Source organism: Pyxicephalus adspersus, chromosome 3, assembly GCF_032062135.1.
Source record: "Pyxicephalus adspersus chromosome 3, UCB_Pads_2.0, whole genome shotgun sequence".
NCBI classification, from domain to species: domain Eukaryota; kingdom Metazoa; phylum Chordata; class Amphibia; order Anura; family Pyxicephalidae; genus Pyxicephalus; species Pyxicephalus adspersus.
Window position 1 is genome coordinate 114,784,769 of NC_092860.1, and position 13,113 is coordinate 114,797,881.

General features: G+C 34.3%; 1 protein-coding gene across 2 annotated transcripts in view; it reads right to left on the reverse strand.

Annotated features, from left to right (window-relative positions):
• GPM6A (glycoprotein M6A) overlaps positions 1-13,113 on the reverse strand; it is a 112,307-nt gene that overhangs the window by 15,910 nt on the left and 83,284 nt on the right. For both annotated transcript variants that reach the window (XM_072406069.1, XM_072406068.1), the window contains exon 2: positions 10,436-10,628. In XM_072406069.1, coding sequence (XP_072262170.1) covers positions 10,436-10,628 — 193 coding nt within the window. The remainder of the gene's footprint in view (positions 1-10,435; positions 10,629-13,113) is intronic.

A 13,113-nucleotide genomic window follows, 5' to 3' on the forward strand; every position in this document is an offset into this window, starting at 1 on the left:
CAGTTTTTAGGGGCAGCAGGTATTAAACAACATTTCAGGATTTATATTTAGGAATTGGGTGCCAGGTATACAATGCAGTTTACTGCTATACATTATGTGGAAGGTAACACTGGTTGCTTATACCATTTAGAACCATTTACTGCTTAGCTGCTTTTTTACCCCAACCACCTAAATCTATATTTGCAATATTTCAGGAAAATACTATTGTGCAGAAGTACATTGAAACTGTGGATGCCAAAATATTTGAAATCAATCATGTCACTGCAGAGAAAATAACCTACAAGATTAATAGATCTAAAACAAATTGTCCAGGATTGGCAAACCCAGCAAATGCATCCCAATAGTTGATGATTTGATGCTTAAATTCCTACATTTTAACTTACAAGTAAAAGACTAGCCCACATGGGTGATGCTTCTGGTTTGCTATCCAAAAGCAATATTAGAGCACAGATACAGTTTGCCATGGAACATATAGGGAAAGACAAGCACTTTGCAAACAATGCGTTGTGAACTGAAATTCAAAGATACAACTGTTCAGCCACAGTAACAGTAGGCATAAAGGGTCTAGGCAGCGTGCCATCATCAAGGGAACTATAAATTCTGCATTATATCAGAATGTACTGTATAACAAAGTAAAGCTATCTGGCTAAAAGTTACGTTAAAGAAGATATTTCAAAATGATAACTGGAAGCACAACAGCAAATCTACATAATAGGTCTGATTTATTAAAGCTCTCCAAGGCTAGATAGGATACACTTTCATCAGTGAACCTGGGTAACCTAGCCAATCTGGAATGGGTTTCTTAAGGTCATTTGCTATTTGTTAGCGAATGTTTTCAATCCTGGACCAGATCCATTCCAGTTTTTTTGGATCACCCAGGTTCACTGATGAAATTGTATCCTCTCCAGCCTTGGAGAACTTTATTAAATCATGCCAAATGGCTCGAAAAGAAGAAATAGAGGGTTGTATGCTGTCCTATTTGTCCTTCCTGATTTAAATGTTGTGGAATGATTTTAAAGCAGCAGTTCTAAGAAATAAACCATAAAAAATTCTTGGAACTAAAGAAATTTTGCATAGATAAGAATTAGTTAATGTCAGAGACTGCTTGACAATTATGCAAAACCATATCTGGTAAAAGGAGCAATAACAGTTCATGAGAACAAAGGTATACTCACTTTTTCAACAGTACACTATTGTATCTATTGATATTTATGTTGAGAAAATATTATTTTTTTAACTGGGCACTGTTTGAATAAACATCTGATGTTTGCCTGTATACGTATATATGTTGCCAAAACTCAACTCTTTTCATGAAGTGTACTTACTTTTTCACATGATTCCTTACAGATGAAATTTTTATATTTTGACAACACTAGGCAATGTTTACACGGGATTCAGCTTTTCAGCTTGTATAAATACAGCATTAACAGCAAACTTTTGAAAAACATTTGTAAAGCTTTTGGCAAGCTTAGAACAGCAATGTTAAAGGCGTTAAGGGATACCTGCACTTTCAGACATAATTCAGTTATCCTGTGTGCTACCTTTCCCTGAGCTAATGCGTAAGTATGCGAAAGTATGATGCAATACTTTCCAAGATCTAGCAAATCTATACACCAGCCCTACAGAAGTATTTGTAGCTGTAATGTGTAAATGCAAATTAATTAATAAATGGACTGCATCTCTCTATTATACTTAAAATATCAGTTCCAGTATGGGGCAAGTTAAGCATAGACATAAATGGGAGTGCTAGCTATAAATAAGAATTAGAGTTTTTAATATGCTTTACGTTGTGCTAAAGCTGAATCACCTTTTTTAAAGTAAAGCCAACACTCCCATTCAGATTTGTGGTTATTATCATCAATATTTGAGACATTTTGAGACTGGCAAAAGTTTTCTGTGCACACAGTTTTTTTGCAAGCTGAAACCCCTTATGAACAAGGATTTATTTTGACACCTGTATGTCTGTGAATAGTACTAAAACATGACCTGCAAAGCTGGCTACAGATCTATTTTATAATTACTTTTTTATGATTTGTGTGTTTTTTTGCATCTGGGTTTTCTTTTTGTGGTGCATTGGAGGAAACATATTTGTATTACAAAGTGATACCTCTTGCTGTTATTGCTGTGCATTTCATTACCTAAAGTGTTTTCAAAGAGGACTAGTTACAGTGAATTTATATTAGCTGTGAATTTATGAAGGCATACTGCGGCACCTGCAGTGTTTACTCACCATTTACCTAATGGTTTTATTCCATTTAAAAAAACACCCTATTCAAATAAAGATGTTTTGATATATTGATATCTTTGTTAATTGAATTAGTTATTAAAGATTGACACACTCCTAATCTGGGTCTCCATTTTACTGGGGGGGGGGGGGAGGGATCATTCATACAAGAGGCTTTTGTAGACACATTACAAAGCTCTATGTGTATTATGAGATAGGCTATTCACAAATGTTCACAATGACAAACATACTGATATCAATAACATTTATTATTATTGCTAATACTACTTCATTTCAGTCTTTGCACAGTTGTTGCAATTTTAAGAAACCCCTACTATTACCAGGAAAATGTCTATATTCCAATAGATAACTAATAAAAATAATAGATGTATGTTTTCAAAAAATGTATTTATTCAAAGAATGCTTCACTATTTTTCATGATAATTATGTTATTCTCCTTTGGCAAAATAATACAATAATAATATAATACATAATATACAACATAATAAAATTTTAGTGATCTTAGTACTTCCTCATATTATCCATTTGAAAAAAAATACTAAAAGATTGAATAGTGCTAAGAAAATATAAACACCACCAATTTTTTGGGATGTGATAGTAGCCCGGTGGGAGGCAGTATGCTTGTGCTGTTTGTGCCTATTGCAGTTACCAGGTTATACTTGGCAGTAGTAAAATCCACTAATCATGGCATCAGCACTGCTCAGCACTGCTCAGCACTTCACACTTCACGTCAGCATACCTCCACACTGAAGGTGTAAAGGCTTAGAGAACTCAGGACTCAGAAATGAGTATGACTGAATCCCCATACTCACATGATCTCACATGATATCATTTCATTGTATTTTAAGTGTAAAATGTACTGGTACATCATTTTTATATGGTAGATTTTTACCATTAAAGATTTAATCTCTATATATAAAAATGTATGTATGTATGTGTATGTTCCACCATCACTCGAAAACGCATGAAGACATTTAAACCCAACTTGCTATACATATGACTGAGACTCATGTGAGTGCACCAGTCATCTTTGTACACCGCTATGCTATATGTCAGAGCTATATTTGGATGTATGTATCTATGTGTGTATGTCATCACTAGGAAACGCATGGAGACATTTCAACCAATTATGCTAGACATATGACTCAGAATCATGTGAGTGCACCGCTGATCTTTGTGCAGTGCTGTGCTATATGTCAGAGCTATATTTGGTGATGACTAGGAAACGCATGGAGACATTTCAACCAAACTTGCTATGTTCCACTATCATTAGGAAAGGCACAGAGACATTTAAAACAAACTTGCTGGACATATGACACCGCTGATCTTTTTACATCGCTGTGGTATATTTTAGAGGTATATAAATGTATAATATTAGTGTGTGAAGGGGGGAGGGCATTAGAGTGTCAGCTCCTCTGTACAGAGACTGATGGGTCTAGTTCAGTGTTTTGTTGTACAGCACTATGGTATATGTCATAACTATATAAATCTATATATAAAAAAATCAGATGTATGTATGTGTGTATGTATGTATGTGTGTATGTCGTCACTAGGAAACGCATCGAGACATTTAAACCCAACTTGCTAGACCTATGACTCAGACTCATGTGAGTGCACCGCTAATCTTTGTACAACGCTGTGGTAAATGTCAGAGGTATATTTGCAAGTATGTATGCATGTGTGTATGTATTGTTCAGTGACAGTGCATTTTGCTTATAATTTTACATACTTTTTTTTGGCTCTTTTACAAATTTCTGGCCTGTAGTAATGCTTTCAAGTAAACGTAAGGCAATTGGCCGAGTGCAATCAAAATGAAACAACACTGTAGACAAGAAAAATCACTATAGCTTTAGTTGATTCTTTTTCCTGTATAATATAATATTGCAATAAATAAATACCTGGGCAACGCCAGGTTATCAGTTAGTGTTTGACTGTAAAGTTTCATTATAGATGAGCCTAGTGTCCCATTATTGATCAGTTATGTTCATTTTGGAAGAAAAGACATGTATGCATTCTAAATGCTTGCTTTGAAGCATTATCGTACATGAAAAACAACACTGCAAAAAAGGAGGCGTTGACAGCTATCGAAAGATCTATAATGCAGTTTACAATATTAGGGCACACATTTATTATGCTTCAATGTATTAAACAGTTAATAATTCTTTCACATATTATGGGATTCTTCTACAGTTGAAGCATGTGTTTTTCGGTGATATAACAACCTGAGAATTAGCTCATATGTATGAGTTTTGTCTGAGAACCAGTTACATATGCTAATGTTCTCTATTTAAGAAAACCTTTTTAATTTAACTCATAACCTCTAGTTGGCTGGGGTATTACTTTGTAATCATCCATAATGCCGTATAAATCAGTCATGTTGTATTTACTTGTGTCCTTTGAGCCACAGGTCCTTATGAAGTTTACTGGATGTTCTACATCATTGCACCCTGGATGCTGGTACAAGCTAGTTATCTGAGAACAGATAAAAAAATGACCTGACTATTCCAAACCTACAATATGCCAGCAGGTCTTTTCGTTAATTTGTAGTAAATATTCTAAATGTTCCTATGAAATCAATAAATTCTGCTAAAATTTCAGTTAATGATTTCTGGTTTGGTCTGCTGTAGTTTTTACCACTTTTTTCTATAGTATCTGCATATTTTTGTTATGAATGGGGCGGCATATATCTCAAGCTAAGGAGTACAGATTTCTACCAGAGTTTCCCATTGAGCATTGGGAGTTCACTAGCTGTTTTCATTCTTATTTCTGAAAGTGCAGACATTGGGGAATTGTTCTCTGAATTGCTTTTCCTAAAGGCTAACCTAACTGACCTTGGTGATTTGTTCTAGCCTGCCACATTACTCACTGGCATCTCAAAGTATCTAAAGCCAAAGTTTTTTTTAGTTTTGGATGAAGTGATATGTAGTAGCAAATGCCGGTCAGTTTTTTCTGTCTGTGATTCACTCTCTTTATTTGTATTTTGACCATTGTCACTGGCGCTAAAAAACAGATAGGAAGCTAAATCCTTTTGCCAGCTGAAATAGACATTGGAAATCTTCCAAAGGAGACACTTGTTCATGTAACAACAGGAAGTCACACCTTCTTATTTTTGAGAGATTTCTTCTAACAGGAAGTAAAGAAAAGCTCCCTAATGGAGCAAAAACTGTAACAAAATTTAACAAGGTTTTCCACCATTTTCTAATCAAAACGAAAACACGTAGAATGAAAATATTTTGGTTATAGTAATACCCCTAGGAAGAACTCTCCTTACATCTAAAGCAGTTTTTCTCAACTGCTATTTGTGCCAGGTTAGTTTAAGCAACACCAATGATCTTTTTGGCAATACCTAAGGGTAACTTTCATCCCACTGACCACCACGCTATAATACTGTGAGCTATGGATATACACACTATAGCAGAGGTTCCCTAAACACCATGTTAAAAACATCACCCTTGTAGAACCAAACAATAATTTTAGTGAAGCTACTATGACTGTGTTAAATGTTTGATGTAGAAATGTAGTTAATATCAGGAAGCCTCTAAAGCAGTCTTTCTCAAACTTTTTAACTCTGAGCAACCAAATGTATTGGTTTTAGCAATATATAAAAAGCCTTGTAAATAGATGTCCATGGAAAGAATGCCCAATTTTCAGTGGTGGCTAGAATACCATTTTTATGGACAACTAACAAGTGCTGTTCACCCCAGAACTAGGCTGACATCATCAAACTAAGGATCAATCAACCACAGTTCGAGGGACCCCTAACAACTTGGTTGAACCTTGGTTGAAAGTAGCAGTTCTATAGCATAGGAGAGTTTGGTTATCTCTAACACTATTCCTAAATGTACTATTCTCAATCTATGCAGATAACAGTGACAAGAAATAGTTCCCAACCCTCTCTCATCAATTTAGAAAGTGAATTAAAGTCAACACAAAATCTAAAGTGGACATTTATACTATATTTATTTATATTTTATATATTAACACACATTTGATATAAAATTTGCTAAGACCAAATAAAATGTAGTCTAAACAGCCATTTCTTTTGTTTAGGAACTACTTTGAGTTACTCCACTGCATTATTTAATGTGTTAAAAGTAAAACACACAATTGTATTACATACTTTTATTTAGCATCGCTGGTTACACTTACCAAAACAGAGAAACAAGAAAGTGTGTCCAAAACAAACACAAAGTGACAATAAAAAAATTATATATTTAGGCACTTTGATTCTTTCAGGAAGTTAGAATTATATCTGTGGTACTTGTCTGAAATGAGTTTGTAACCTCCTTCCCTACTGAGCCTGAAGACAATTACCCGGGCTGCACTTCCTTCATGATGGGTTTAAGATTAAGGGCATGTATCATAAAATGACAGGAGTTTTAGAAAAACAAAATAATCAAGTGTGACAGCTACAAAAAATGTAAGAACGCGATAAAAGAAATTACACAGAATATAAAAGGATTATATAGCTGTTTTTGTGATTTGTTTAGTCTAGAACTTACTGGACATGAAATACGCAGGTGGCATGTATACACATCACACAAATAAACAGCTCATAATTTTTGTTTGTTTTGTGCATAGATATCTATGTGGCCCACCCAACATGCCTTCCATCCTGACTGTTCTAAATAAAAAACTGGGGCCATTAAGACGTTATCTGAGCCCCAACATTACAGTCTCGTTTTTAATCTGCTTTACCATGCTACGCTTTATTCACATGGGGTGTGGAATTGAACCAGGTAACCATATTGATGTAAAGCCATCACAGATAGGTTAGTTATCAAAAGTAACGCACCCAATTAGAACTTATTAGAGGAAAATTAAATGTCATTTTTAACACACATTCATTGAACATACCAAATATAGAACTGCCAAAATGTTAAAATAATAATGTAAACAATTGGTATTATACCATCACCTAAAATGTATGAGATCATCAGTAGACAAAACCAATTTCACAAAGCAACAATCTTGTCCTTTTAGATATGGCCTCAATACATTTTCTTACAAAGTATATGAGATCTGAAAATGCAATAAAGAGCCCCCAATCCACCATTTGTATTTGGATACAAGTATAAAATCTGGATAAGAATTTTAATAAACAATTTATTTTTAAGGATGTTTTGGTACTATGGGAGGCATGATTATAGAATAGGGAATGGCTTTTGGATGACTAGAGATGAATGTATGCTTTATCAGGCACCATAGAATGTATTTTTATTACTTTACTATACCATATAAAAATATATACTCAAGTATAAGCCAAGATTGTTTTCTCAGGAAAATGCTGGTCAAAACCTTTGGTTTATACTTTGGTCTGCTAAGTAACTGCATTTGTCACATATAAGGACAGCTGCGGTAATACATCAGAGCCACTGGGGTGAGAAAGCTGCATTCATCAACAAGCAAGAGCTATCCTGGTTCTAACTGGGGGTGCTGATAACTAACTAGGACATAGTCAAATCTGTTGACGATCAGTGAGAATGGTTACAAGGAGGAGGAGTGCGGAATTGGATGGACAATGGCTGGGGGCAGGAGAAGGAGGAAGGAATGTATTTCACATATATTTTACCTGTAATTTACAATATATTTTACTTTTTCTTTTGGTAAAAGTAGTTACCTTGGTTTATAGTTGCGTATATACAGTATGCTTAGTAAAATTGGTGTCATTCGCATATGATATCACTCATTGTTCATGCTATTTATGTATTTAACACCTAAGATTTATCGACAATAAAAGAGAAAATCTGCTGGAGAACCCAAGAATATTTAAAGTCAAAAATCTTTTTAGAAAGACTCCCTAAAGTAAAACCAGCTTAAGTTTATGAACTAGTTAATCATAGCACAATTTGTACTACATTTTCTTTCCTTTGAACTTGTATTTTGATAATTTACTTAGTAAACGTATAAAACATAAGCAATAAAACACAGCCTAGTTAAATACTGTTTCTAACTGTGAGTTGCATAAGTGAATAAGCCTGTTTGATATTTTTTCTCTCTTCTTTTAAGTGCAGTATAGCTGTAGAACACCATGGGAGGAGAGCTTCTAGCTGGATATTTCCCTCCTTGTCTCATGAGAATATTTAATGCACACAGCTCAACAGTAAGTGAGTAACCTTACAGAAAACTTCCACATTCCTTACTTTACTCTCTTATCCCTAGACAATGTACTAATGTACGGATGTGATACAAAAACATTATTGTACTTATTGGAGATGTGGTTATTGCATATGACAGCTCTGTCCCGGATTAACTATCCAGAACACTTAATTGTGTAAAAGCAAAAGGAAACATTGTGTAAAAAGCTACAGACGGTCAGCTCCAAACACTGGAGGTTAATACAAGATGACATTCCCTTGCAATGTTACTAGAATTGTTAACTAAAATATTTGAATTTAAAACAGCACATTTTACTTTTCATATTTTCAGACACTTTTATCTTGCAAAGGAGCTACATTATGCAACTTTTAATATTTTTAAAGCTTTTTTTTTTAATTTTGGCTGGTTATACACTACTGTAATGTGTGGTAAAGTACAATGTACAATTATGCAGAGTATGCTGCGACATAAATAAAGAGCCATTTAGAATGGAACCCAAACACACAAGTACGAAAGAACTGTTGTGTGTCACAACACACATTTCATGTGCTAACCAATAGCTAAAAAAAGTCACCTACATACAGGCAGTGCTGATTATCCACTGATTTGTAGCAGATAGCAATGTGACCAGCATGTTTCTGGTGCTATCTACTGCTATTTAAAGGCAGCACTATACTTGAGTATTACATCCACAAACTAGTAGGTAATCTGTTAACACTCTGTTATGCATTATCTACCACATGGAAATTTTCACAGTCAACAAGAATTTTTCATTCTTAAATTTCATTCTCATTTCCCAGGCAAATTTATAACACTAGAAACTGTTTCACCCTTATATGATTGTGAGTCAGTACTGTTGGTAAAAGTCTGTCTCACCAGGTTGATATAGTGTTTTTAGCACCATATGGAATGAATGAATGAATCATTATTGCACACCATGGGATTATTTATACGGTATATGTTTGTATATTTTATATATTTTTGAATATTTTTTTTAGGTGTGTTTTATTACTTGTTACAGTTATTTGATTTTTTGTGGATAGGTAGTGTTGCAGATATAATATCATTCTTCAAGGATAAGTGGATTTAGGCAGAATGCACTAGTTCGTTTTTAAGCCCCTTGACTAACCTAAAAACCATAACCCCAGCTTCCCTCTCCATGATAGCCACCTGTCTTCTGCTGGTTCAAGAAAATGTCTACTTTAGTACACTTGATTGGAATATAATCCAAAACTGCAGACACTCCATTTCCACTCCATTTGCATTTCCATTCAGGGTTTTTTTTATTACTTTTTTAAAGTTCTAGTGCCAAGCCCACTGTTGTCAGTTAGAAATCACCTTGACTGTTGTAACTTCTAACTGATGGTGGAGTGAAAATTCCCCTTTGTGTTGCCAACCCTTTGCTTTGCTTTTTCGGGGAAACAAGTAGCCAATTATTTTTCCTTTTTTTGGATACAGTAGGGAAGGTTCAACACCCCTGTAATGGTTGTTTTAGAATCTGTGTATCATTTCAGAAGATCTCACCTTACTTGCTGTGACAGCCAGATCTTGAAATTTTATCAATGTCATGGACACAAAGCCTGATGCTAAACCTTTAGATGCCTTGACTACTCATACAGGGGTGACTTTCCCTTTATATGGGAACATTCCATCTGACTATAAACTCATGCCGTGGGTTCTGCCCCTGAATTGCATTGTACCATAACAGACTTCTGTGCATTGTGGTGCCCTATTTCCGCAGGTGATTTTAGTTCTAATGTGGTGTTTCACAGCCCAATCCAATGAAATTCCTTAGCAAAATGTGTGTTAACACAACACATTAGTTCCTATATGCGTGAATCCTAAAAACTGGACAAATGGATAGAAAAGATCCACTGTATTAACCATATGTTTTGTTTTCTTAGATTGAATTAGGTAATATAATGAACAAATAAATGCTGTGTCTGCTTTCATAAATACATTGGCACTTGTCTGTAAAAATCCAATTAGGTTATGTTGTATTGTTAAAATTCTATGGTCAAGTGATATAAAAATGCATTACTTACATAATTAGCAATTGTTCGGGTAAAATGTTTTAATAATATGACTCACATGGTAAAGACGTCAAGCGTGTCCCCAGCAGTCCTTGCCATTTCAAAATAGGTCTGCAGAATGTTGACAGTGCCTGAGAGAGCCTCGTGACCACAGCCACAGAACAGTGCAACCCCGGCATACAGCAGGATAGTAGCGATCAATGATGCATACGGAATACCCCCAAGGCATTTTATGCAGCATTCGAAGCAACCTTCAAATAAAACAAATAGAAAGATACAAGTTGAAATGGCATTTATGAAAGGAGGATTTAAATGGCTTTAGTTATACTAAATGTATTTATATTTAAATTTAAAGTGCCATTCTATGCAACTAGTAAAATAAATCAATAGGCTTGTAATGCAAACAAGAACATACTATGCTAAATTCAACAGATTCACTCAGTTTAACTCAAATGACCTCAATATGGGTTCTGTGCAAATCTATACGGGAATGAACAGAATACTTTTTATGGTCACGTGTGCAACATTTTTTTCTGCTTCCTAAATAACCATTCACATTATTATATCCATGACATGTTTGAATCTGATAGGTGGCTGTGAAAATGTACTACCGATTTTTTTTCTTACTTTTTTGTATGTGAAAGACAGCCATAAGCCTGCAGGGGTGAAGCACTTCAGAATACCTCTCTTATTTGTTAATAAGCAAGAGCTGAAAGTGCAAATAAGTTCCCCATGCATTACCATATCTATATATATATATATACCATTGTGTTCTTGTGTAGTACGAAAGTATGTTTTGTGCCCCCTATGCATTAAAGGTTACACTTTACATTTCGATATTGGATTTTAAAAAAGCAATAGGCACCCCATATAACAAGCAAATGAAATGCATATAATACTAATGTTTTTTAGTATCATTATTATATATACATTACAGATTTTAAATACAAACAATCGATACATATTTGTTGGGTGTTAAAGTAATTCATCAGAAATAAATACAATGAAATCCTACAAATGACTGATGTATTATTTTGTATGATTGGTCACCAAAGCAAAATAAAATGCTCCTTTTCTTCTAAACAGTAATGGTTAAGTTAATGTCATTGTGCATATGATTTGTACATTTGCAGGCATATATTATTTCAATCAACTGTGCAAAAACAACAACAAACAGGTGCACACCTAGGGAATGAATCTATGTTTCTGGAATCTACAGCTATCCAATAGTAAAATCTGAGCCAAATGCAGCAGCTGCATGGCTGATGATTAATGTAATTCGTACAATATAAAATTACCAAATGCGGGAGGTGGGCAGATTATGATAGTCTTTTTTAACATGGAATTATTGCACAATTAATACAGTTAAAATTATACAGGTGTGTATATGCAGATATATATTTACCATAGGTGTTGCAAGGCCATTAGACAAGTCATTTTAGGGCCTGCTGCTAATACATTTAGATGCCTCTATTGTTGGGCAGAAAATGCAATAAAAGAATTTGGTTTGGTCTACATTAGAAAAAAAGGAAAGATTAAAAAGTCTCCACAAATACTGGAGCACAGGCTGCGGACCAGTGTTGGTCCAAGGCTGGTGATTTGGGGGCTGTAAATGACAGGAGGCAAAAGCACTGGCAGCCTACTACAACCCAAAGTTTTCCAAAATTGTTTATCACTCTGGGTAACCAATTATTGTTGTTTTTATTATTATTGTATTTACTTGTGCAACACAAGCTTTGGAAGTTAGGCGTAATCAAAATTTTTAGTACTGCAGTCTTAGTTTATAGTGAAGAAATTTATGTCAATTAAAAAGCTGGAAAGACAGCTTGGTTACACTAACTTCATGAAGACAGAATGGCTTGCTAATGTCTTTGGATAATCATCTAAGGATGTGAGCACATACTTCAATCATATTTTTTTATTTGCATAGTGGTGTGAAACCTTTAAAATATTAATACTTTGAAGTAATGGTTTAGCAATGTCTTGGTAAATGTAAGGAGGAGTGGGAGTAAAAGGAATACTGAAAGAAAGAAAATTAGGGGAGAGAACAGAGCAAAAGAAAGGAGAAGGAGAAAGGATAGAAATAATTGTTTATAATGGAACTCTACTAATGTTTTTTCTAGGTGGTATGTAAAAGGGTTTTAGGAATCTAGCAACTTAAATGTATCATATAAAGATTGGACATAAACTGTGTTTTTAAGATAAACTTTAGGTACCTTTTCAGACCACTTTCCATACTCAGTGATAAAAAATCTCTACAGAGCATTTTTCTCTAAAAAATTCTATGACGTCTTATATATAGATTTTTATATATTTATATCATACAAAAGATAATAAAAATCTAGTGTGGTGTTGAGTTCCTGGCTATCTTAAGAACAATAACAATTGTCATTCAGCTGAAAGGATACCAAACAAACTATGCTACAAGGTCAGAATGTACTGCTGGAGAATATTAGAGCCCTAATTTATAAATAAAGTGAAGGAATCTGTTCACTTGGCTCTGTGATAGAGGGAAAATCTTTGTATATACTTTAATTGTGGGATATGAATTATAAAGGCATCTTATCTTATAATTATGTGTTAAATGTAAATGTATGAAACCATTCATACAAGTATGGAAAATGAAATACATGAAATGAATACATAAATGAAATCCTACACTCCTTTAGTTGCTGCTCACATATCTAAAGGTGAAAATCATATGGTCTTATATCTGACCTTTTATCCTCCTATTAA